This window comes from Pseudopodoces humilis, chromosome 14 (genome assembly GCF_049639895.1).
Source record: "Pseudopodoces humilis isolate 2021_Gansu_Grassland_sample_001 chromosome 14, ASM4963989v1, whole genome shotgun sequence".
NCBI classification, from domain to species: Eukaryota; Metazoa; Chordata; class Aves; order Passeriformes; family Paridae; genus Pseudopodoces; species Pseudopodoces humilis.
The window spans coordinates 7,025,847-7,049,478 of NC_142213.1; the positions used below are offsets into that span (position 1 = coordinate 7,025,847).

The window sequence follows — 23,632 nt, forward strand, 5'->3', positions numbered from 1 at the left end:
TCCAAGGAGGTCGCTTGGCTTTTGCCTCTCGCCCTTGCTGCGGGACAGCAGTTTCGTCACTTTGGCAGGACACCTGGGGCATTTCTGTTGTGCCCTTCCTTCAGCATCCTGCCACGGGCACCAGCATCCATCCTCCAGAGAGCAGCCTGCAGCAGGCACTAGCACCCATCTCCATTAGCTCCCCTTGCAGATTCCCAGTGCAAGGTGATGGAGCTGGGCTGATTGTCCAGTGCTGGGAAGGGTAGACTTACCCTTACCCCACTCACCAGCCATCTTCAGGCGGAAATGTGTCCCCATGAAGCACCTCGGGAGATAGGGGGAGGTCACGGATCCTCAGCCCTGGAAGGCTGGAACTATGGGGAGATGCTCCGTGCCGGGAGGGGTGTCCTGCTCACCCAGGGGAAGCCACACGGGAGCAGAAGGGTGCAGGGCAGTGACGCCCTCTCCTCCCGGCGGGGCCGGTGGGCCGTGGGCACCGTCGCTTTCATTTCGCTTCTCTTGCTCAGGCGGTAAATCTCGCCTGACGGGGCAGGAAGAGGCACCGGGAGGGGGAGGAGGCACCGAGGCGGCGGCGCTGCCGGTTGGGAACCTCAGCGCTTCCTCCCGGCAGGGTGCCCTTCCCACGGCGCCCAAGGATGCTGCCCTGACACCCGCATCCCCGGGCAGGTGACCCCGTGGTCCCAACCATGGCTGCATCCCCTGGAGGGATCCCCACTGAGCTGCAAGGTAAGCATCGCCCGCCACCGCGCTGCCGGGGCATCGCTGCCACATGGAATCCGCCCGGACGGGGCCTGCTTGGCCCAAATTTGCCTCGCTGGGCTTGGCAGAGTCACTTTTGGCTCCCTCAGCTGCAACAGCTGAGGTTCAGGGGGGCCCATGCGGTGTCTAGGGGTTCCTCTTGTCCGTAAAACTCATTTGCCTGAGGATGGACCTTGGACCAAGAGCATCCCCAGATAACCTGGCTCTCCAAGGATGGGATTCTGCATGGCTCAAGCTGCCAGATTTGTGGGTGCAGCTTGGTGCTGCTCAGTCCCATGGGCTTGGGTTCCTCTGGCCAGCTGGGGGTCCCTGGCAGCTGCCCAGGAAGGCACAGCCTGCAGCTCAGTGTGGGAGTGAAGTACCACTGCTCACAGCCTTCTCTTGGCTGACTGAAAAAGCAAAAGGCCACAGACATCTCAGGGTCCTTCAGCCTCCTCAGCCCCACCGAGGCTTGCAGTGAGGTGAGAAGGAGCTGGGTCACCGTGTCCCCACAGCCTCAGGTCCCAGCTCTACCAGGGTGGGTCTCTGGGGACATGTGGCTCAAGCCACTGGACCCAGTGGGCTTGATGTCATTGTGAAAGCCTGGTTTGCTCTGCACAGTGATGGACAGCTGTGGTTTTGGTCCTGTTTATCCCAGCGAGAGGCATGAATCAGGAAGGCACAGAGGTGGTGCTCAAGGCAGGAGTGATGCTCACACTGGCCCACTGAACTTGGGGAGTCTGGCTGCTCTGTGGGGAGGAAGGACTTGGGTGACCAGCTGCTCCCTAGTGGTAAATATGGAAAGGAAGGAAGAGAAATCAGGGCTCTCTTATCACTCAGTGCCACCTTCCAGTGGGTGAGGCAGCACGGGCAGTGTGAACCAGCAGCCCCAAAGCCCTGTGCTTAGGCTGTGGCAGAAGATGGGGAGGTCGGTGCATCACCTGAGCAGCGGAGAGCCGCAGGTGTGAGGTTTGTCTGAGAGCAGCCAGGGTCTGATTGTCAGGTGTGGAGGCAGAGAAGATGACTCAGGTGAGGACAGTATCCCCAGGAGCAGCAGGGTGCATGGGAGAGGACCAAGGTGACTTCAGCCACCTAATTTCATGTGGACATTTTCAGAGGGCATCACCACCTTCCTGGGGACAAAGAAGGTGCTCCTGGTGCTGAGCATCCAGCTGCAAGTGAAATCCAAGTATGAGGACTTTATCTTGGTATGTGCAGAGTCCAGCCCGGTTCCTGCTTTCCTGCTTTTCCCAGGAAGGTGTTTAATGGCTGCAGTGAGGGACAGGGGTGGCTCGCATGTCACCATGGTCTCTTGTCACACCTTGCCTAGGTCCTGACACCCTGGCGAGCCTATGTGCTGCCTGTGATGCTGCCAGTGAGGGTGAGTGTGGGGACCCTGTGCCATGGTACAGCCCTGGGGCTCCTGGGGGGCTTGGGGCACTGGGGGGAGTGACCCATGAGTCACCTGGGCCACTGGGTCTGGGAAGTCCTCAAGAGCAGGATGAGGAGAGAGATGGGGGAAAGGGGAGGGGGTCATGTTTGGGGGCTGGTGAAGGGTTGGAGCCAAGGCCAAGCACTGCTTGAGGCATGGAAAAGTGTGGGAGTTGGGAGGGAACCCTTGGGTTTCCTTTTTCCATCAGCACTGGGGTTGATCCTGCTCCTCTCACACACAGGTCCACAGCAGCTTCAGCTTCCTGGAGGTGAGGGAGATGATGGTCCAAGAGCCCAGTGTGGTGAGTGCCACCAGCAACGGGGACAAACCCAACCTGGGCGTTACCCCCTGCTTCTTCCCAGTCCCCCATGGCAAACCCTGGTCCAGAGCCCGGCACAGGATCTGGGGTGTTCTGGTCCCCCACTGAGTGCTGCTCCTCATCAGGGGTATTTCCCTGGAGCTGGAGGTGCAGGGAGGCACCCAGGGGTGCTGGGGGGTGCCTGCACTTCTTCCCCTCCGGAATCCACGGACAGCGCCTGGCCATGCCACCTCCTGCTCAGCAGGGACAAGGTGACAAAAGGCTGCAGGCTTACCAAGGTGAAGACAAATTTAGCAGGAGGGTGTTTTAAACCCCGTTAATCCTCTTAGAGAGGAGCGGGCACAGCAGATGTGGCAGTGGGAACCATGGAAGAAAGGAGCTGGATACCAAGGCTTGGATGTATTGGCTGAAATAGGGCTGTGGTCCTGCTTACCCTCGTGTCTGGTCCTTTCTAATGTCCTTTCTGGCTTTTTCTTGTTAAAGCATCATCAGCAACCATGGCCTCAGCCTGCACACGGAGCTTCTGCTGCTCAGCAGGCAGCCTGGCTGAGCTCCGGGAGAGAACTGAAGGAGCTGGGCAGAGACAGAGGGGTGCAGGGAGCTGAAACCTCAGGGTGGAGGGGGGTGAGACATCTGACTGGGATATGGAAAGCCCAGGGATTGTTAATGTGCAGGCAGTCCCACGCTTTCCAGCCTCCACAGCCCCGGGCACCGGCGCTTCCGCCGTCCTCGCGCGATGCCAGCAGATAATTGTCATCCTGCTCCCACGCCTCAATCAGCGTGTAATTAAATCAGGGAGCATGTTGCCATGGGATTTTTTTTTTTTTTTGGTAGGAACCATAAGCTAAAAAAGCCCTAAACCTCGATTAAATAAATTCAGGGAGGAAAACCTCCATCCTCCAGCTGCAGCTGCTGCAGGCAGAGACAAGGCTGATCTCACCTCACTGCATCGGGCTGCCTCTGCAACAGCTTAAGTTGAATTTTCAGGAGGTTTATGCCTTATTCTGGCACAGTAATGTATTTTATCCTAAATTCCTGGAGCCTGCAGCATTCCCTGTGCTTATGGTGCTCTGGCTGGGTTGGCACTGAGGAGCTGATGGCTGTCACCGTTGTGTCTGGGGGCTTGGGGACGCTGTGTGCTGCCAGCTCGCTCAGGCATCTCTTGTCCTTTGGACCCTGCAGGTTGTCATAGAAACAGATGCAGCATCTTATGGCTTCCGGTTCATGTCCTTGGATGATCTGGAGCAAGTTGTTATCCATGTCACCATGTCACTTAAGAAGGTCTTTCCAGACTCATCCCTTGGGTAAGGGTCCTCTGCTCCTGAGGGGTGGTGGTGTAAAAACCAGAGCAACCCCTTTGCCCAGAAGAGCTCCAGATCATAAAATCCTGTAATGGTTTGGGTTGGAAAGAACCTTAAAGATCTTCTAGCTCCAACCCACCCCCCATGAACCAGGACACCTGCAGCTAGAAAACCACAAATATGGGATGGGTCTACAACAGTGTTTTAGCAGGAATAAAACACCTGGATGAAGGTGAGACCCTGTTCCCTGACTGAGTATTTCTGGCCACCCTACACTTGAGGGTTGTAGCTAATCATAAAGTGGTGAGGATGCTCTTCTCCTGGCCCACCCTGACACACCCCTCTGCTCCCTCCCCAGGACGCTGCTCAAGAACTCCCCACCCAGCCTGTACGAGAGGATCCAGCAGATCACAGACTCACTGGAGGAAATGCTGCAGAGCAACCCTGGGCCTTGTGGTGAGTCCTGCCATAACCTCCCTCAGGCAAGACCAGGAGGGTTGGAGCACCCTGGGGACCATTCCAGCCCTGCATCCATCAACAGCAGCTCTGCTGACAGCCCCCACCTCTGCTGGCAGGGCACCTGTGTTGGCTTTGGTCAGCTGAAGCACTGCTACTGGGGTCTGCTGTCCACCCCTGTTCCATGGGGCAGGAGCAGGTTTGAGGGGATGTAGCTTCCCAGGAAGAAGAGGTCAGCAGGCAATATTGCTCAGAATCTACTGCAAGAATCTGTAGCTGTGCATGGTTTCATCACTTCATATGGCACCACTGCAGAGCCAGGAGCTTTTCCTGTAGCCTGGTCTGGAGCAGGATACCTCCATTATCACCATAGCAATGTGCCTTGCCTGGAATCCACATGGATCAGCAAAGCAACCCACAGCCCCCATTTGGGGGCTGACAGTAGAGCTCTCTCCCCTTCGAGGAGGAAAGGGGGAGCCTTCAGCATCACTTCTGAGTCCCTGTCATCCCTCTCCTGTTTCTCACTCTCCCCAAAGTTCTGTCTGTATTCCTGTGGGGAGGTTTGCCCCCAAAACTGCCTTCTCTTTGCAGGGGGCTTTTCAGAGACCTACGCTGCTCTGTGTGATTACAACGGCTTTGCCTTCCGCGAGGAGATCCAGTGGGTAAGCTGGTCCATCCCACGGATGGAGCAGTGGTGGTGTGCCACTTGGTGGGCAGGGAAGCAGGACACTTGTGGGTGCCTCATGGAGGTGCTGGGGCTGGGACAGCCCAGATCTGGGCACTGCAGCTTTGCCTGGCTCGAGTGCCCCCTGCTCCTTGGTGGGCTGGAATCAAAGTGCAGGTGGGAGTGGTGTGCCTTGGACCAGGTTGTTCCCCAGACTGTGACCTAAGGAGAGCCCCTGGAAATCTGGGACCTTGCTGTGTCCTGTAAGAGGAGAATCCTGCTGGGACCTAGCCATAGCAGGACTCACTGTCCCCCTTCCACTGAACACGGATCCCAGCTCATCTCTCCCTACACCCTCACTCCCACCAGCCTGGGCTGTGTTGCCTTCTGACCATTCCCTGCAGAAGTTGTCCAAGACTCACCAATCTGTCCCACCAAGCCAGGACATGTCCCCTGCCAGCCAGAGCTTTAGGGAAGGTTTCAGGCTTTGGGGTTAGGCAAGAGACTTCCCAGAAGAGGCTCCCCAAGGGCTCAGCTCCCTCCAGCAGCACCAGGCACCTGAGCCCCACCCCAGGACCCAGGGCTGTGCCTGATCCATGTGTCCCTCCTTCTGGGAAGGATGTGGACAACATCTACCACAGCCAGGACTGCCGGGAATTCAACCTCCTGGACTTCAGCCACCTGGAGAGCAGGTGAGAGCCTCCCCAGCCATGCTGCCTGCAGTGTCCCATGTACCAGCACTCATCCTCATTCTCTCTGCCCCTACTGGGGGGCCCAACATGCTTTTCTGCCCATGTTAGAAGCTTTTATTGCTTACACGCCCCAGGGATGCCACATCTGCAGCCTGACACCCCCTCACCAAGTGCTCTGAGCCCCATGGGGCAGCAGCTGAGAGTCCAGGCATCCTCTCTGTTTATTTTTAGCTCTTAGATCAGCCTGGGGAGCTGTTTATGGGGCTGAAAACCCAATGTCAAGGCGGCTTCTTGCAGCTCGTGGCTGTCAGGTGTTTCCCTATGCAAAGCAGCCGGTGCCACTTGCTGCCCTGAAACTTGCACTGCTCCCTGCTAGCCCCCCAGATATCTCTTATAGCCTTGTTATCACCTGATTATAACCTGACAGTGGGGCTGTGAGCTCCAGCTGTGCCTGGAGTTCTCCCTGTGGGGCTCAGCCACGTCTCCATCCCAAGAACGATGGAGCAAGGGCTCAGCTCTCAGGGGAGGCAACTGCCAGGCTGGGCTGCAGCAAGTCAAAGTTCTGGGCTGAGTGTTTTGGGGAACAGAGGATCTGTGTTCAGCTGGCCAAAAAGGAGACAGTTTTAGAGATTTCTTTGGACGAGGAAGTAAAAAAGAAACTTGTTTCCACTCAACCAAAACCTGTGGTGTTGCTCATATGAGAGCTCAGAGTTAAAGATAATTTAAACTGCAAAGTTTAGATGGAAGTATGCAAATATTTTGATTAATTTAATTTTCCCCAAGGCAATAATGTGGGGGAGATGACCTGTACCTGTGGATTGCTTTAAACCCACAATGCCCAGTGCTGTTCTGCTGAACATTGTGTTGGGGCACATTGAGGTTGGGTGTCTTGGAGCATCCGAGGGTTGAAGCACCTTGGGTTTGGATGTGCTGAGGCACCATGGGATGGGTGTGTTCTGGCATCCTGGGTATCTTGGGGCACTCCAGGTATCTTGGGGCACCCTGGGGCTGGATGTTTTGGGACACACCCCAATTGGGTGTTTTGGGTCACCCATTTGGGACTAGATTTGGCTCTTCCTGGCCCTTGACTCCCTCATCCCTGTCACCCTGTAGGGATGTGGCGCTGAGCGTTGCTGCCTTGTCCTTCAACCTGTGGTTCACCAAGCTCTCCTGCAAGGATTTCAGGCTGGTGAGTGCTGGAGCTGTGGCTCTGGGTGTACCAGAGGTGGCCAGGTTCCCAGAAAGGCTTTCTTCTTCCCTACCAGAATCAGGAGATTTCAGAGCAGCTGCTCTACATGCTCAGCAAATCAGTGACACTGGAGGAGCTGGTGCTGGAGAACAGTGGGCTGAAGGCGTAAGTGAAGGCAATGATGAGCAGGATCTTGGCAGCCTGGTGGTTCTTCCCTCAGTGCATGCAGCAGGGAGGTCCATGCACAGACCCTTGTGCCAGGGGTTGGTGCTCCATCCCCTCCACACTGGGAAGCTCAGGGGGAGCAGAGACTCCCATAGCCTGGAAGGCCAGTGAATACCATCCAGCCCTGGAGATGCTCTGCTGCCTTCTGGCTGCTCAGCTGGAGCCAGGTCTGCCACACAGGCAGGAGCTGGTGGCATGTCTGTGTAAGACTACAGGGCTGGTGGCTGTGTCTCCTGGAGGTGTCCAAGCATTGCTCACATGGGTGACCCTTCTTCCCACAGTGACTTTGTGCAGAGGATGGCCCAGGTGCTCAGCAGCCATCCCAACTCTGTTCTGCACACCATCAACCTCTCTGGTAACCAGCTGGAAGATAGAGGTACTCAAATTCTGGGCTGGGATGAGTTTACACTCACCAAAATGGATGATCAACTCCAGATCCCACCAGCAGCTGCCTCCTGCCCTGGAGGCTGCAGCTCAGGGTGGGATGGACATCCGGTGGTGCTGGCACAGCCTTTCGGAGCTCTCTGCTCTCATCAGGGGTCACTGCCTTCAGCCGGCACATGGAGAAGAGTTCCAAGGGTCTGCAGAGCCTCAGCTTGGCCAGGACAATGCTCACAGCCAAAGGTAGAGCCCAGATGCCCTTGCCCCACTCCACAGAAGGAGTGACTGGAGGGGCTGCAGGGACACCCTGGAAAGGGAACCTTCATGGATGCGATGTCCTGCTGCCCCACCCGGAGGGAAGTTCCCTTGCTCTGCTCCATGGCTCTCCCCAGGGCAGGGAGCCTATGGCCATCCTCTCTCCCACTCTCTTTGAGCAGGGATGAGCACGTTATGCAAGGCCCTCACAGATAACAAAGCCATTGGATTCTCCCTCCGGCACTTGGACCTCTCTGGAAACCCTGGCACCCTGGCTGGGGATGACATCAGTGTGAGTATGCACGCTGTGATGGGGTGGGTGACATCACCCAGTCTCTGTCCTGTGGTTTGGATGGCTTTGGTCTCCTCTGGTCTGTGCCCTGCCCTACAGCACTTCAGGCATGGGAACATCACGGCTGCAACACCCCGTGCCTGCCTGGGAGCAGCTGGGGACACCCTGGGGACATCCCCCTGCACCTCCTTGTGGGAGTGTGGGAGATGCCACGAGTGGGTTCCTGTGTGCAGGATTCACCCCTGTGCTCAGTGGGAGGGAGGAGACAGGCTGGAACTGGGATCCCAGGGCTGCAGGGTGCTGGGTGGGGGCGGGTGGGATTCAGGGGAAAAGCTGCTGAGCCCCCTCTGCCCACAGAACCTGCAGAGCCTCCTCCACCGTTGCCACTCGCTCTCCCACCTTAGCCTGGCTGGCACAGACTGTCCTTTGGATGCTGTGAGTACCATGCAGGGGGTCCTGGCAGTGAGCCCTGGGCTCTGTGGGGGTCTGCAGCTCCCCTGGCTCCTCCTCCACATGGCTCACATCCCCACCCTGGCAGCTCTTTGGAGCCCTGCTCCATGGATCCCACACCAGCCTCATCCACCTGGATCTCTCCAAAAACGTGTACTCCCACAGGTGAGCCCTGGGATGGTGTGAGGGGGGCTGGTACCCAGGGGGTGTCTGGTGCTGGGTTGCAGTTGTTGCCATGTTGTTGCCACCGTCCTTTTCAGGAGGGTGAAAACCATCTCCCCTGACATCAAGGAGTTTTTCAGCCAGGTCTGCTCCCTCAGACACGTCTCCCTGGCAGGTACCAAGCTGCCAGCCGATGTCGTAAGGTGCGATTGGGCAGCGGGGATTGGATTTGGGGTGAGCAGAGCCTGGGGAGACCTTGGTCAGGGCTGGTGGGGAGGATGGATGGAAAGGGCTGTGGGAGGCAGAGCTCTGGGAAGGATGCCTTCTCCAGCATCCCACTCCCACTGCCTGGACTGTTGGGTGTGCCCTATGGCAGGTGCTCCCCCATTTCTTGCACCGATGGGGGAGCTTTGGTGACTTTTCCAGGGCATTGCTGCAAGGGCTGGCAGACAACAGTCACATCAGTGACCTGCACCTGGATCTTAGCAGCTGTGAGGTGAGGGCCCAGCAGCCATGGGCACCACCCCTCTGGCCAGGCAGTCCCACTGAGGCAGTGTGGGAAGGCCCGTGCCCTGTCTGACCTCCCCGACAGAAGGATCTCGTTTGCAGGGCTCGCTGCCTCCCCTTGTACTGATGTCTTGCTGTTTCTTCCAAGCTGAGATCAGCGGGGGCCCAAGTCATCCAGGACCTCATCCCTGATGCCAGCTCCATCAGCCACCTGGACTTGTCTGACAATGGTAGGTTGCTTTTTCCCAGCCTTGGAGAAGATCTCCTCCATCTCCCAGACCTTCATGTCCAGTCACCCAGCACAGGGATTGGGGTATCTTTATGCCCTCCTGCCTCAAGACTTGCCAAACTTTCTCATTTCATATCTTTCTTGGCACAGTCCTCTTCAGTTCACTGCATCTGAAGTGGTCTTGTGTTGCTGGTTCAGGGTTTGAAGCACTGAAAGGGTTTTCCTGGTCAGAAACTCTTCCCACCTCTCTGCAGGTGTTTGTTGCCTCTGCTGTCAGCCTCTGCTGTGGCCTCCGAAGCCATGGGCAAGTGATGCTAATCCTCACAAACATCACCTCTGCCAGCTGTTAATTTCACCTAAAGGCCCTAAACTATCAAACAGCCTTGTTGAGATCTCACAGCAGACCGTGCAATTCCTCAGTAGCCAAATGGCTCTGGGAAAGCTGAGTCCTTCAGGACACCAATGCTCCAAAAGCTTATGCTCCCACCCAAAATCTCTGGTCAACCTTTGCCAAAATATGCTTCTATTTTTGGCTTTCCCAGCAGAGCATCTCTGTGCAGGAGGGGCATTCCACAGGTGTGGGTTGGTGCCTTGTGCCCTTGGCTGGTTGAGCTGCTGGGTGAGCAGTTCCCTGCCCAAGTCTCTGCCCGATTTCCCTGGGGATGGTGCAGCCTGGAGGATGGGAGTGCAGGCAGCTGCCTGAAAGCTGAGCTCCCCCCATGCTGTCCAGGGTGGTGGGTGGGTGATGGGAGGCACATCCCTGGGGGATGGCAGAAAACAAGTGCCATCTCCAGCTCCCTTAGTGCCCCCGTGGCTCAGCACAGCCTTGGCACCCCAGTATCAGGAGTGCCCACAGTGGCTGCTCCTTCCCTGAGGTCGTTTCTCAGGGACCCCAGCTCTGCACAGGTCTTTTGTCTCCTTGGGTAAGCCAGGAAGGGGGGAAGATGCCCAGGGAAGTTCCTGGGCATCTCCAGCATCCCACTGTGGCAGCTTGGTGGCTCTGAAGGTCTCCTGTGAGGGACCAGCTTGGTGCCACCCCCACCTGGACACTTTGACATATCCTGGCCATGGATTTGTTGGAGCATCTTGGTGGATGTGTCCGGTCTCCTGCAGGCTTTGACCCCGACATGGTGACACTGGTGCTCTCCATTGGCAGAAGCAAATCCATTAGGCACGTCTCCCTGGGGAAAAACTTCAACATCAAATCCAAGTGAGTGCAAAGCAGCAGCACCCAGGCTTGGAACCATCCTGGAATTGTGCACACACCTTGACTCTCTCTCCCCACTGAAAGCCCATGGTAGGGCTGGTAGGAATTGCCTGCCCATCCTGGCTACTCCAACACGACAGGGAGGGTCAGCAGCACCTGGTGCAGTGTCACAGATGGGTCATAACCCAGGCAAGAGTGGGAGGGAAGACAGAGCTCTCTGCCAGCTACCTCTGCATCCCCAGGGCACGCACAAGCAACCCTCTCACACACACCCATCTCTCCTGCAGGGAAGGTCTGTTGGATGTCCTGCACCGCATTGTCCAGCTCACCCAGGAAGAGGATTGTGTAAGTCCAGTCCTCAGCCACCACAACCATCCCATCCATGCTCCTCGTCACCCTCAGCCACCACTGTGCCAGGGTGCCATCCAGCTCCCTCCTGCACAGGCTGGGAGCAGTCCTCCCTCTCTCCCACTGCCATTCAAGTCCTGCTGCTTTTATTTTTCCTCAGTCTGAAGCAGACACTCAGACAGAGGAGTGGGAGCTGTTCCCGTTCATCTGGGAAAATGGGAACCTGTGTCTGGCTAAAGGCATGGAGGAGACACTTGGTGTAACCTGGATGCAGCACAGCTTTCCCAAAAACCCTCTCTTTTCTCCTGTCTGCCAGGCATCTGAGCTAAATCCAGCCTGTTGCTGAAGCACTCATTGCCCTCCTGCTTCTTGGGGTTCAGCATCACTTGTTCTCTCCAAAACCAGCACCAGCCCAGAGGCTGCTGGTCAGGAATGGAGGCTGTGTCTGAAGGGTGACGCGCACCTTGACGTGTCCTGGCCACCTGTCCCCCTCCTTGTCTCTTTTCTAGCCTCTCCAGTCACTGTCTGTGGCTGAATCGCGCCTCAAACTGGGAACCAACGTCCTGCTGAGTGCCCTGGGCAGTAACACCAGCCTCATCTCCCTGGACATCAGTGGCAATGCCATGGGGGACACGGGAGCCAAGATGCTCGCCAAGGCCCTGCAGATCAACACCAAGCTCAGGTAGCAGCAGCTCTATAACACCGTGTGGGTGACGCTGTGCTGGGTGGCCCTGATGTGATGGTTGTGATGCTGATGCCATCAGAGGAGGCTTGTCATGGCTCCTGCTGGTCATGGATGTGGTCCTGGACCGCTCCTGGTACGTGGTTGGATGCTATGGCTGCATTTTGCACCCATGGAAGTCGTCTGGCAGTGCTGGCAGGGGACATGTAAAGAACAAGAGAGCTGCTCAATCCCTGCCCTGGCACTTGCCACCTCTTTTCCAGGCTCCTGCACAGCCCAGCGTGCTACAGACAGACCTTTGTGGTCACAGCCCTCCCCTCATGCTCTCAGTTCCTAAAACACCATTTTTGACCAGATTGTGTACACAGAGCCAAAGCAGGGGTATCTGCAGAGGACAGGGAATGGTGTTCAGCCAGGGCTGTTCCTCTGGGAGATGTCTGTCCCTGCCTGCAGGATGGTGCCTGAATGTGTTTTCCCAGCCCTTCACTCCCTCCAGGCACCCACCTGAGTCATAGCTCCTTGCAAAGTCCAAGTTTAGGTTTTGGATACTGAAAATTGTAATTTTTAACCCCACTTTTAGGCTCTCTGATGCCTCGGGGCCATGTGGGTGTGGGCAGGGGTCACCCAGGTCCTTCTTTTTGCAGGACTGTGGTTTGGGACAGGAACAACACAACTGCCCATGGACTCCTAGAGGTGGCTCAAGCTTTGGAGAGGTAAGGAAGGAGCCTTTTGGTCCTCCTGGCTTGTTGCCACCATGCAAAAGAGCCTCTGTCACCAGCACGTCACTGTCCCCAGGGCCTTTTTTCCCCTCGAATGGCAAGGCCATCACACAGTTTCAAACATGTCCCAAGGGAGTTGGTCCACAGCTCTGGCTTTGCAGCCAGGAAAGCAACCTGACACCCATTTGGCGATGACAGCCCCATTACCAAGCTGAGGGACTCCCAGCACAGCCTCATGCCACCCAAGGAGCCCCCAGGGAGCACAGGGGCATCTGCTGGTGCTGGTGATGTGATGCTCCTCTCCCCCTTGCCCATGACAGGTGGGCAGAGTTTGTTCACCTGCTGAGCACACCCACCACCCTGTCTGGTGCTTAGCTGTGCAGGTCTCTGGAGGTCTGAAGACAAAGGGGTGCGAGGAGAGCCGGGGCAGGCGGTCACTGCCACCCCAGCAGGGTGTGCTGAGGGCCAGAGTTTGGCCATCCCTATCTCCAGGGCTGGGCCTCAGGAAAACGTCCAGGCTGCTGTTGGGTGGGCTCTGTGTCATGTCTATGGGGACATGAGCAGGGGGGATGAGCAGCACCTGCTCACCCGTTCTGCCCCACAGGAATTACACGCTCAAGGCGATGCCGCTGCCGATGAGCGACGTGGCGCAGGCCTACCGCAGCAACCCCGACAGGACGGAGGAGGCCGTGCACAAGGTGGGGGGATGTGGGCTGGGGAATGCAGGGCCAGGTGCCACCATCACTGCTCACAGCCTCTTGCCTGTGCAGCTCCAGTCCTGCCTGACGAGAAACCAGCTGCGGCAAACGCTGCCGGCACAGACCTTCCGGCTGCAGCAGGGCATCCTCACCACCTCTTCTGAACAGGTTTGATGCACAAATTACTGCATGGGGCTGCTCCTCCCCTGCCCAAAATGACCCTGGGTTGCTCATGTGAGCTCTTGCAAGCAGCAAAACACCCTCTTAACCTTTTCTGAGTGGAAGGCAGAGCGGATTGGAGGGATGGAAGAGGTTGCTCAGAGAAATTGTGGATGCCAAAGTTCTGGAAGTGTTCAAACCCAGGCTGGACTCGGAGCAACCTGGTCTAGTGGAAGGTGTCCCTGACCATGGCAGGGAGGTTGGAATGAGAGGATCTTTTAAGATGCCTTCTGACCCAAACCATTTCATGGTTCTATGGTGAGGGTGGGGGCGGATGGAAAACAGATCTCCTGGAATCCTGCTGGTTGCATCCATGCATTTCATGCATATGCATTGCTGAGATAACCTATACAGTGTGTTCCTGACCCCTGTGCACTCTTGCCAGCAAATCCCTGCCATGTGGCATCCCTGGTTATGAGGCAGGGATGCTCTTGGAGGCTGTAACCTGCCCATGCCCCCTCCAGGCACACTCTTCTCTGGGAAAGTCACAGCAAGGAGGGGAACTGGCAGTGCTGCTCCAGTGCTGGCACATGACACAGCCTCTCTGTGCTCCAGATGGTGAATGAGATCTGCCTGAGTGTGCAGAAGCACGTCGACATCCTCAGCACCTGCACGGGCAGGGAGGTGGAGGCGGACATCCTCTGTGCTGAGGAGGCCATCAGGAACGCCAACCTCTCCATCAGTGTGAGTCCACAGCGTGGGAAACCCCCTCAGCTCACCCAGCATCCCTTCGGGATCGAAGCAGGGCATTGATTAGTTAATGACATCATTAACCAGCAGCCAGGGAATTCCAGAATGTCAATGCAACAGATGCACAACACCAAGCACTTGCAAACATTAAAGAACAGCTGAGAGTTTCTAAATTCCCTTCTAGAACAAAGATCAAAATGTTTTTAGTCCCCTTGCCCCAGAGACACACAGCTGTGTGCACACCCCCCACAGGGTTACAACCCCTCTTCTTCTGGCATCCCATGCTCACACGTCCCTTCTTGGGAGTGAGGGGTGCTCCAACCTTGAGAACACCCTGCAACCCACAGGTGCCCACACTGGTGAGAAACCTCACCAGTGAATTACTGAGGGATCCCTCCCTGGGGGACCTTCATCCCACCCCAGCAGTGAGAATGCTCCATCAGCCCATGACAAAACCCATCAAGTTAGGTTGGCAGCCCCTGGCTCTGTCAGACCTGGTTTGATCCTCCTGGTCTTGGTTCTCTCTCTCCATTGCACCTTTTTCTCCTCTTCCTCTACTTCTCTTCAAACCACCTCCTTTCTCCTTTTCCCCAGCTCCCTTGAACCCCCCTGGTTACTTAATCTGGCAGAGACAGGATTTAAGAAGACAGTACTGATGTTGGAAAGGTGGTGAAAGGGTTGGTTAAGGCTCTCCCTGATGCAGGTAGCAGCTTAGTGGGGTGCAAGAGGGGAAGGAGAGTCAGTGGGTGGTGGGGAGAAATTGAGGGGACTCAGGGACTGCGAGGGACGAGGATGCCCAAACCTGGCCCAGCAAAGCCAAGAGATCACTGGGTCTCCACAGCTGATGCAGGTGATGCTCTTCCATGGGGCAGCCGTGGATGCATGGAAATATGGGAAGAGAGGATGAGGTGCCATGGGATGATCCACACCATCTCTCTTCCCATGTCAGATCCTGCCCCTCTTGTATGAGGCGGGAAACACCCCCTACCAGAATGGCAAGCTGCAGCACAAGTTGGAGTGTCTCACAGAGGAAGCATCACAGACCTGCAGCCGGGAAATCCAGGTGGGAGCCCATGGGCAGCACAGGATATTCATCAGCCTTGGCCCAAGGATAAGGGGGATGGTGTCTACTGAAAACCATGTGAATACTGATAAAAAATAAACTGAAACCTTCCTTTCCTCCCCAAACTTCAGGCAATCATGCAGGCAGTGCTGGACACGGCCCACAGCCTGTGCCCAGCTGTGGTGCAGAAGAGCGGGGTCAGGGATCAGCTGGTCAATGCCATGTCGGAGCGGATCTGCCTCCAGGACCACCTCAGCCTCAGCACTGTCCTGGACCAGATGGTCACCGATGTCTTCAGCAAGCTGAAGTGGGTGATGTGCTGTTCTTCCTCCTTGCTCGGTCACTGGCACTGACCCATGGGGCCAGAGGAGCTTTCTGGGGGCTCTCTACCAACTTCTCCTCTCCCTGCATTGTGGTAGAGGTGTGCTGGGTCCTGCTGCTGTGTTTTTCCAGCTGTAACTTTGCTTCCTGCTTGGATCCACTTTGGATGAGTCCCTAGGGTGCTGGGGAAACCCGTGGAGTGATGTTCCTGCAGGCACATCCCCTTGTTTGGTGCTGACCATCAACAATGGGTTGCATTTGGCATTCTCCATCCCAGCCAGTGCCTATTCCCACTCCTGCTCTGGCAGCACAGACCCAACAAGCTGCAGTACATGGACATATCCTGGGAGCCCCTCTGTGTGCCACAGCCAAGCATCCATCTCCTCAGCAAAGCCCTCCTGGGGAGGTGACCCCATGGCTTGCAGGGTTGGTGGGTGCTGGCCCTGAGAGGGCTCTTTCTGCTCCCAGTGAGATCAAGCTGTCCGTCACAGCCGCTGTAGCCGATTGCATCGTGGATGCCGTGCTGGGAGACCTGACCATCGCCCAGTGCAAACTGGTGAGTGAGGGGACTGCCAGTGTGGGGATGTGGGGCTGGGATGCAGGATGGGGATCTGGGTACCCCAATATTGTCTAGGACAACCTGGACACCAATCCTGTGACCATGGATTTGCAGTCTGGGAAGCAGGACAATTCCTACCCAGGCTGGTTTTCCTCCCAGGTAATCCTCTCCCAGTGTGGTCACACAACATTAACACCCTGAGCAAAGTCCCAGCGCTGCTGCCTGGTGGGGGATGCTGGGGTGACACCGGGCACAGGCGACTCCTGCAGCAGGGCAGCTGCGCTGGGCTGGACACCGGCTAATCAGGCCTAAATCCGCTCACAAATCCCAGCCGTGGGTAGGGAGCAGAGCAGTACAGAGCACACAGGGCAGCTGAGCACGCTGCAGCCACTGGGATAATTTAAGCGCTTCCTAATGGTTTTAGGCAGAGAGCCTCTCCAAGCAGGGGCTCGACCTCCTGGTGCTGCTGCCGGAGTCGGCTGAGGACGATGCCACCGTGCTGGCAAGGGGCAGGAATCCTCCGGACCTCGCCGCAGAGGAGGTAGGGTCTGGACCCGCTGCCGCCGCGTGATCCCGCGGTATAACCGCTCTTTATCCGCCTTACCGGATGATGCCGGGCTTAACGCCGCAGCCTCTCTGGGTGCACGCACCCCCCGGCACCCCCCAGGGCCGTGTTAAGGCAATTAGTGCTGGGAAATGGGACCATTAGCCTGCCAGGCCTTGCTGCTGGCACCGGGAATGTGTCCTTGTGGCAGCCTGGCTGCTTGTCCTGCTGCTTTGGGACCTGGGGTCCAGTGTAGAGCATGGCTCTGGATGGGGAAGTATTCAATCCAGCACTGTGGGTAGTTTTGGAGCTGGGACAAGACGAGGGGTGCAGCCCTGGGAGCCTAGGGGTGATGGAGGGATTGCATCCGTCACTGGGCGAAGCCTGGCTGGCTCCAGCTGCCATGGGATGCCTCTTGGCACAGCCAGCTTGTCCATGCCGGAGCTGCCACCATCCCTCTCTCTCTGCAGTACAAGATGGCCCTGCGGAGGAGAAACAAGCATTTCAGGAGCATTCGACCCACACCAACTGTGAGAAGTAAGGTCACCGCGGAACTGTCCCTCTGCTGCGGCTCAGCGGGCGCTCGCTGCCTCCACGGGACACGGCAGGGGCAGGGGGCTCGCAGCAGCAACCTCATGGTCAGAGCCCCCCATGGTCATGGGCTGAGGGCTGCAGGATCTGGACCCTCCAGAGAGCCTCTCCCAGTGCCGTAGTGGGGGTCCGTGGGGGAAGCTCACCTTGACCTTGCTCTTGTGCTGGTGTCGGGCCTCAGCTGGCTCAGTGCCCTTGGGCAGTGGAGTAAATGCCCTGAACTCGCTCCCCACATAGCCAGTTAGGGGTAGGAGGTTTGTCTGTGATTGTGGGTGCCATGGAATCTCCCATGGCCATTCCATGGTCCACCCTGCACATAGACATCACCCACCCAACAGCCTTGGGGAGAAGACATTGCCCATGGGTTTTCCTTGCTGCTGGTGGTGTCCCCGGAGCCCTGCATACCTGGGAGGGGAGTGAATCTCAGTGGGGGCACAGATAATGAGCAGCTGATGGGTGACTCTGCTTTGGCTAAAGCAGAGCTCATGCAGACTCTGGCACTCAGCACCCCTGTGTCCCCAGGGTATCCCTGAGCCCCACAGCACCCTGCCACCCATCCAGAGGGTACATGGGGGCGTGAGGAGCTGCCTGCAGAGCAAAACGGGTGCGTTCGTGAGTGCTGCTCACCGGGCCAGCGCTGGCAGAGTTCGTGCCGTACCGCCGCTGCCTGCTGCAGCTCTCCGGGCTGCCTGCGGGGCTGGCTCGGCCCCTGCCTGAGCATCCCCCCACAATCCCGCCACAGCATCATCCCCTGCCCGCAAACCTCCGGCGGCCGTGGCAGGATCCATCCCGGGCTGCTCCGCAAAGCCGCCACGCACGCTCCTGGCGGGCACGGCCACGCTCCCCTCCCCGCGGCGGAGCCACTGCCCCGCTGCCCCGCCACGCGTGGGCGAAGGTGACGGCGTCGGTGATGATGATGATGATGGTGATGATGGTGATGATGATGGGGAGGCCTGGCGAGGGCGGGTGTCAACAGGGACCCTCTCGCCTCTCGTAGGTGTCTCGGAGCTGGAGCCGGCAGCGGGTCGAGACGCCAGCGGGCTCCGAGCTCACCGGGCGCCGCCGTCACTCAGCCCCGCCGCGCCGCCGGCACGCCCTGCCTCCACAAAGGATGCTGAGCCTGCGAGCGGCTCGCTCCCCGCCACGCAGCCTGCCACCGCCACCGGAATCCTTATGGACCTGCCGACCGCCGGCGAGAAGCTGGAGCATTGCACCAAAGCCAGGCCCCGGCCCAACCGCCGGCACAAGCAGCCGCCCAGCAAGCCGAATGTAAGGGGGGGCACGGCTGGCAAGGGAGGTGGGGTGTATTCGGTGTGTTTTTCCCATTTTTTTTCCGCTTGGGTGAATTATTGCGGTCAGTATTTGTTGCAAGGCAAGAAAATGAGATGCGCAAAGACGCGGTGGGTTTATTATTCTGCATTTCAGCTGCTGCCGGAGCCTCCTCCTCGGAGGGGGGCAGCCTGAAAGGATGGGCAAGGGGGCTGGGGGGGGGCGAAGGGAATTATCCATCCTCTTTCCTGCTCCCCACTGGGAGATGCTGAGCGGTGGGAGCCAGGAGAGGAATGAAAAAACCTGCAGAGTTTGGGTGCAGAGGGCCAGCGATGTGTTCGGCAATGGCTCCAGCTGCGTCCCTCCTGAGCTTCATTTGCTCCCCCTTATCCAAAATCCATCATCCCTGAAGCACTGGTGGCCACCACGGCTCCCGGTGATGCTGGTGGGGCTCTGCCAGCTGTGATGAGGTGGGTTGTGCTCCCCCCATCCAACAGGCGATCCTGTCTTTGCACCCCCCTTCCCCAAGGAAAAGTAACTTTTGGGTGCAGTCAGTGGCGAGTCCAGCTCCGTCACTGTCCCTGGGGCTGGATCCTGCTGGCATCACCTCATCCCCATGCCACCGTGATGCAGCTGGATCCTTTCACTTGCTGGAAAGCCCTGGCTTGCACGGCTGTGGTGATGCTTGCCCTTGGATCATGGTGGGATCAGGGCTGGCACGGGGCCAGAGGGGAGGCAGCAGCTGTGTCCCACAGGCAGGGTGGGTGCTGGAGGTTGGCAGGGCCATCACCCTGCAGTGGGACAGGCACGCCTGGCACCCAGGGTGGGCCAAGGCTTGAGCAAGGACGGGCTTTGATGGATATGATGTGACAGGGAGAGCAGATCTCAGATGGCTGGAACGGCTCCTGAACGGCATCAATCCAGCCGTAATGAAAAGTCATTATGGATTGAAATGCCACCGATGGGGAAGCGCCTCCCTCTCATCGATGGGAAGCCACTGATGCAGTGCCACATGCCAGGGAGAGGAAGGTGCCATGGAGGAAAGCTTGGCCATGGTGTGGACCACTGTTATGGGGATGGAGCAGGTAGCTCTCATGCAGGCTGTGGTGGCACTCCAAGGTTGGACTTGAAACATCTGAAGGATGCAAATATGGGTCCTGGCAGGTCACCTGCTCCATCACCCTCCAGCAATGCAGGGGTCCCTTTCTTGGAGCTCAGATGGAGGAAGCATCCCTGCCAAAAGCCTCTCCCACAGTACAAGTGCCATACTTCAGCCACTCTACTAGGCAAGGGGTTGGAAGGAGCCTGGGGCTGCCTGGAGATCCCAGTGCTGAAGGGAGGGAGCAGGATTAGAGCTCGGACACAGCTGATAACACCATGGTTTGGCTTTAATGCTGGGTACGAGATGGAGCGTGCCAGCACCCATCCTGCAGGGGCACCTGCTTGATCAGGCCCAGGGGAGGGTGACACACCTTCATGCCTGGGGGCACCTTTGCCCTGTGCTGGGCTGACAGCAGCTGTCACCCACAGGTGCAGCCCGTGGCCTGTGAGAACAGCGAGGACAGGAGCATCACCCGCGTGGATGAGGGGCTGGAGGACTTCTTTGCCAAGAAGGTCATCACAGAAACACTGCCGTAAGCCTGGGGGGTGCTCAGGGCCCCTCACCTGCCCAGCACACACCCATCCCCAGGGTTTCAGCAGCCTCCCTGCAAACACTGCTGGTCCCAGTGCAAAAGGGATGCAGGGGAAAACAGCACACCCAGGGATGTCACCAAGAGCAAGGCTGGGGGAAGAGGAATGGGATGGCAGCCACGATGCACAGGATGTGTCTGTGGAGTCTGTTCCACAGCGGGGAGGCAATGAGGGAGCACCCATGGGAACCATGCTGGGAATGGGTGCCCTTGTCAGGACACTACCATCACAGGTCATGTGTCCAGGGTCTAGATCCATCCCTTTAGGGTGGGCAGAGGAAAAAACTGACCCCTTACTTCTTGGCAGCCTAGAGCTCACCTTTTGCAATGCTTCATCTCTCCCCAGCCCCACGACTCCGGAGACCTGCCTGGGATCAGCCCCTCTGGCTCCCTCTGGTTCCCGCACCCTCAAGAAGAAAATTGGGAATTTTTTTGCCTTCAAGAAACCCAAATCCAGCCGGGGCTCAAGGTGTGAGAAGGAGCCTGAGGGTGGTCCCACCGCCCCTAGGAGCAGGCGTTTGATGCTCAGTGACATTTTACGAGCCCCCAGCAAGGCAGGCGAGTCAGGGAAGCCCCTGAGTAAATCGGAGGAGGGGGGGCTCTCTGCCGAGCCCCACGCAGAGCCTGAACACTGCCAGACCCCTGACTCTGCCCGGAGGATCCGGCCCAAGTACTCTCGGGAGGGCAAATCCCAGTCACTCATCTTGCTGTCTGGGGAGGATGAGGATGCGCTGGGGGTCAGGCACGACAAGGTAAGCACTGTCACAGTTACCAACCACCACCACTGTTCATCTCACCTGGTGGGTGCTGCTCCCACCCATGGATGCTGGTGGGGTTACCAGGGGATCACTGGAGTGATGGCTGGGGACATCCCCCCTGGGTCTTGTCTGTGTCACCATCAGGCAGCATGCCTGGAGTTAGGAATGTGGGTGCCCCACAGGCAGGAGTGTGGGTGCCATAGGTACTGTGGTGGATCCACGTTCCTGGCAGGGTTGTGTCTCTCCTGCAGAAGAGGCAACTGGAGAAGAGTGAGGGGGAGTTGTCCAGCTCCTTTGAGCAGCGCATGCAGGTCATGCTCCATCGCATCGGCGTCACCAAGGGCCCGGCTGCTGAGAGCAAGAAGCAGCAGGTGGGGACCGGTTCCATTTTTGGGGTGGGCCCTGCCCCTCCAGGGGGGTAGGAGATGGTGGTCCATAGAGTGGGGGACATCTCCCCACCAGGATTGGCAGCACCCAGCTCTGTGCTGCCTATAGCCTCTGCCCTGTCACCTAACACACTGCAAGGGGTCAATTCCTATATACTGCATGGTGTCTGTCAGTCTGTCCCTCCTTTCCTGGCATGCACCCATCCGCTGCAGCCACATCAGAGCCTGGCAACAGGACTCTGTACCCATTGTCTATGTGGGCACTGCCTCCCTGACAGCCCCCTTACCTGTTTTTTCCCCCTTGCAGAGCAAAGACAGCGAGATCAAGAAAGCCGGTTCAGATGGTGAGGGGCTGTGCCCTCCCCACCCTGACCCCCACCCAGCTGGGCACCCACGGGTGGCCATGGGCAGTCCCCTTGGACTCCCAGCTGTGGATCCCACTACATTTTCCTCTTGCTAAGTGCTGGTGGTGCTGGGCAGACCCCAGCTCACTGATGCTGGCTGGTGGCTTGTGCTTGCAGGGGATATCGTGGACAGCTCTGCAGACTCTCCCCCATCCCTGAAGGCCCGCACGCATTCTGTGTCCACAGGTGGGTCAGCAGTGCATTCTGGGGGTCACACCAGCCCCTGGGGCAGAGGGCTTTATCCCCTCTCCTAGAACCAGGCATGGGGACTGGAGCCAACAGGGACTGGTGGGCACAGGCATATGGGCAGAATTCCACCCTTGGGAGGGTGCCCTACACCCACGGGTGCCCATCCCTGGAGATGGCACATGGACACCCAGCCCATTGCCCAGTCCCTGGGCTGCCTGCAGGCTGGTTCCCAGCACCAAGAACCATCCCTGGGGCTGTCACTTCTGGACGCCCACAGCTCCATCCTGCCTGCCCCACAGACGCACCCTTCCGCAGCCCAGCCGCCAGGACGGAGCCCGGCGCCGAGCCCCGGCCAGCCTGGAAAGCCCTGGGAAGGCAGCTGCCCGCTGAGCCACCGGCCACCAGCTCTGACCAGCCCCAGCGCTCCTTCACCCTAGCAGAGCCCAGTGGGCTGCCAGAGCCCGGGGGCCGGGAGGGCTGGAGCAGCAGCCTGCCACGGCTGGGCAGGAACGTGCCGGCGGCGCTGCCACGGAGGGTCAGCCATGGTGGGGAGGTGGGTGCTGGCACCCTGCCCACCCTGCCCACACCACCCAATACTGAAGGTAGGGATGCATGAGGTGCCCATGGATGCCTCATTCCACTGCTGGCCGGTTCTTGGAGCCCTTGGGAATGGAGGGCAACAGGGAGCCAAGCACACGGTGGGTGCTGGGTGCTGATGGGGCCTGTCAAGTGGGGTGCTGTGGGCTATCCTCCAACTGCACCTCCCCACTGCTTATACAGACAACCGGCTGATGGCACGGCTGGCAGCGCCACGGGGGACCAGCCGCCGAGCATTGTCCGTCCATGAGGAGCAGCTCAGGGAGCCCGAGTGCCCGGCAGAGCTGGGAAGTAAGTTGGGTCTGAAATGGGACCCCAAGCCCTCCTTGCACCTAACACCAACAGAAGTGGGTGGTGGTGTTCCATCTGTGTGCTGGGGCTGCCTCTCCCAGCTGGTGGGTGATAGACAATGGCACTGGCACACTGGAAGTTCCCAAGGGGAATGTGGCACAGGGATCAGTTCCAGCAGGAGCCAGGCCACTGTGCCCCACCCTAACATGGGGCTGGGTTGTTTCCCCCAGTGGGCACCGTTCCACTGCGCCTGCGGCGTTCGCCTGTGCTCAGGCACAGGACCAAGCACGAGTCCCTCTCAGAGATGGAGGGTGAGCCTGGACCAACCTCGGATGCTGAAGGTGAGATGTTCCCCTCCCTGCTAAAGCATGTTTTGGGGTACCAAGGGTGCCCTCATGCTTACACCAGCACCTGTGACCTGTACAGGTGCCACGCTGCAGGACTGGCCCAGCGCCGGGCTGGAGGAGCCGCAGGCTGGCACAGGCACTGAGGGTGAGCAGCCACAAGCCCTGGCACAAACTGTTGGGAATGCACAAGACTCAGCTGCCGTAGACCAAAGATGCCCAGTGCCGGGCCAGGAGGAGCCGGCCCTGGGACAGTGAAGCCCCTGCATGTCACCACGCTGTTCCCAGTAAAACCCTGCAAGCAAGTGCGCCGTGCCGGGGTGCTTGGCAGAGAGATGGAGAGAGGATAGACGGGGCACCAGGCTGGCATGGATGTGCCAATGATGGCATTGCCCAATTTTCAACATGGGGACAGCCAGGCCACCAGCACCACCCAGGATGCCCAGGGACTGTCAGAGCCTGCAGGTTGCATCCAGTGGTGCTGCAGTCCCCAGTGCCCTGTGTTGCTGTGGGCTGCAGCGGGGGAGCCGGTGATTTTCGCAGCCAGCTATTTTTAGGAAGCGTTCCCAAGGCACTTTCACCACTCCAGCTCCTGACCCCATGGGGTACCGCTCTCTCCAGCCCCCGCCAGACACAGGCTTCCATCAGTGGGACCACGACCCACCGCCTTTCAGCACGCAGCTCCATCCCCGCAGCTCCCTGACGGCACCAGCGTGATCCTGACACCCCAGTGGCTTTCTCCTGTGTTGCCCTCTGCTCTGGACCAAACG

General features: G+C 58.4%; 1 protein-coding gene across 5 annotated transcripts; it reads left to right on the forward strand.

The window, feature by feature from the left end:
* Nucleotides 1-592: 592 nt before the first annotated feature.
* On the forward strand, nt 593-23,531 carry CARMIL2 (capping protein regulator and myosin 1 linker 2). Of its 5 annotated transcripts, none has more exons than XM_088062199.1 (40): nt 593-726; nt 1,855-1,946; nt 2,069-2,119; nt 2,412-2,471; nt 3,672-3,793; nt 4,149-4,246; nt 4,838-4,908; nt 5,529-5,602; nt 6,716-6,791; nt 6,868-6,956; nt 7,298-7,392; nt 7,554-7,640; nt 7,835-7,944; nt 8,302-8,379; nt 8,483-8,559; nt 8,655-8,759; nt 8,983-9,052; nt 9,212-9,293; nt 10,406-10,502; nt 10,787-10,844; nt 11,357-11,529; nt 12,174-12,242; nt 12,853-12,946; nt 13,019-13,114; nt 13,721-13,849; nt 14,805-14,918; nt 15,050-15,225; nt 15,708-15,795; nt 16,223-16,339; nt 16,813-16,879; nt 17,931-18,202; nt 19,733-19,836; nt 20,240-20,645; nt 20,903-21,022; nt 21,345-21,381; nt 21,559-21,627; nt 21,834-22,232; nt 22,411-22,518; nt 22,749-22,859; nt 22,945-23,531. In XM_088062199.1, the coding sequence occupies exons 1-40, from the start codon at nt 687-689 to the stop codon at nt 23,118-23,120; spliced, it is 4,557 nt and encodes a 1,518-aa protein (XP_087918325.1). In that variant the 5' UTR covers nt 593-686; the 3' UTR covers nt 23,121-23,531. The 5 variants fall into 5 exon arrangements, with proteins under 5 accessions (XP_087918325.1, XP_087918326.1, XP_087918327.1 ...); XM_088062200.1 differs by having other exon boundaries at nt 21,930-22,232; XM_088062201.1 differs by lacking the exon at nt 21,834-22,232.
* The last annotated feature ends 101 nt before the right edge of the window (nt 23,532-23,632 follow it).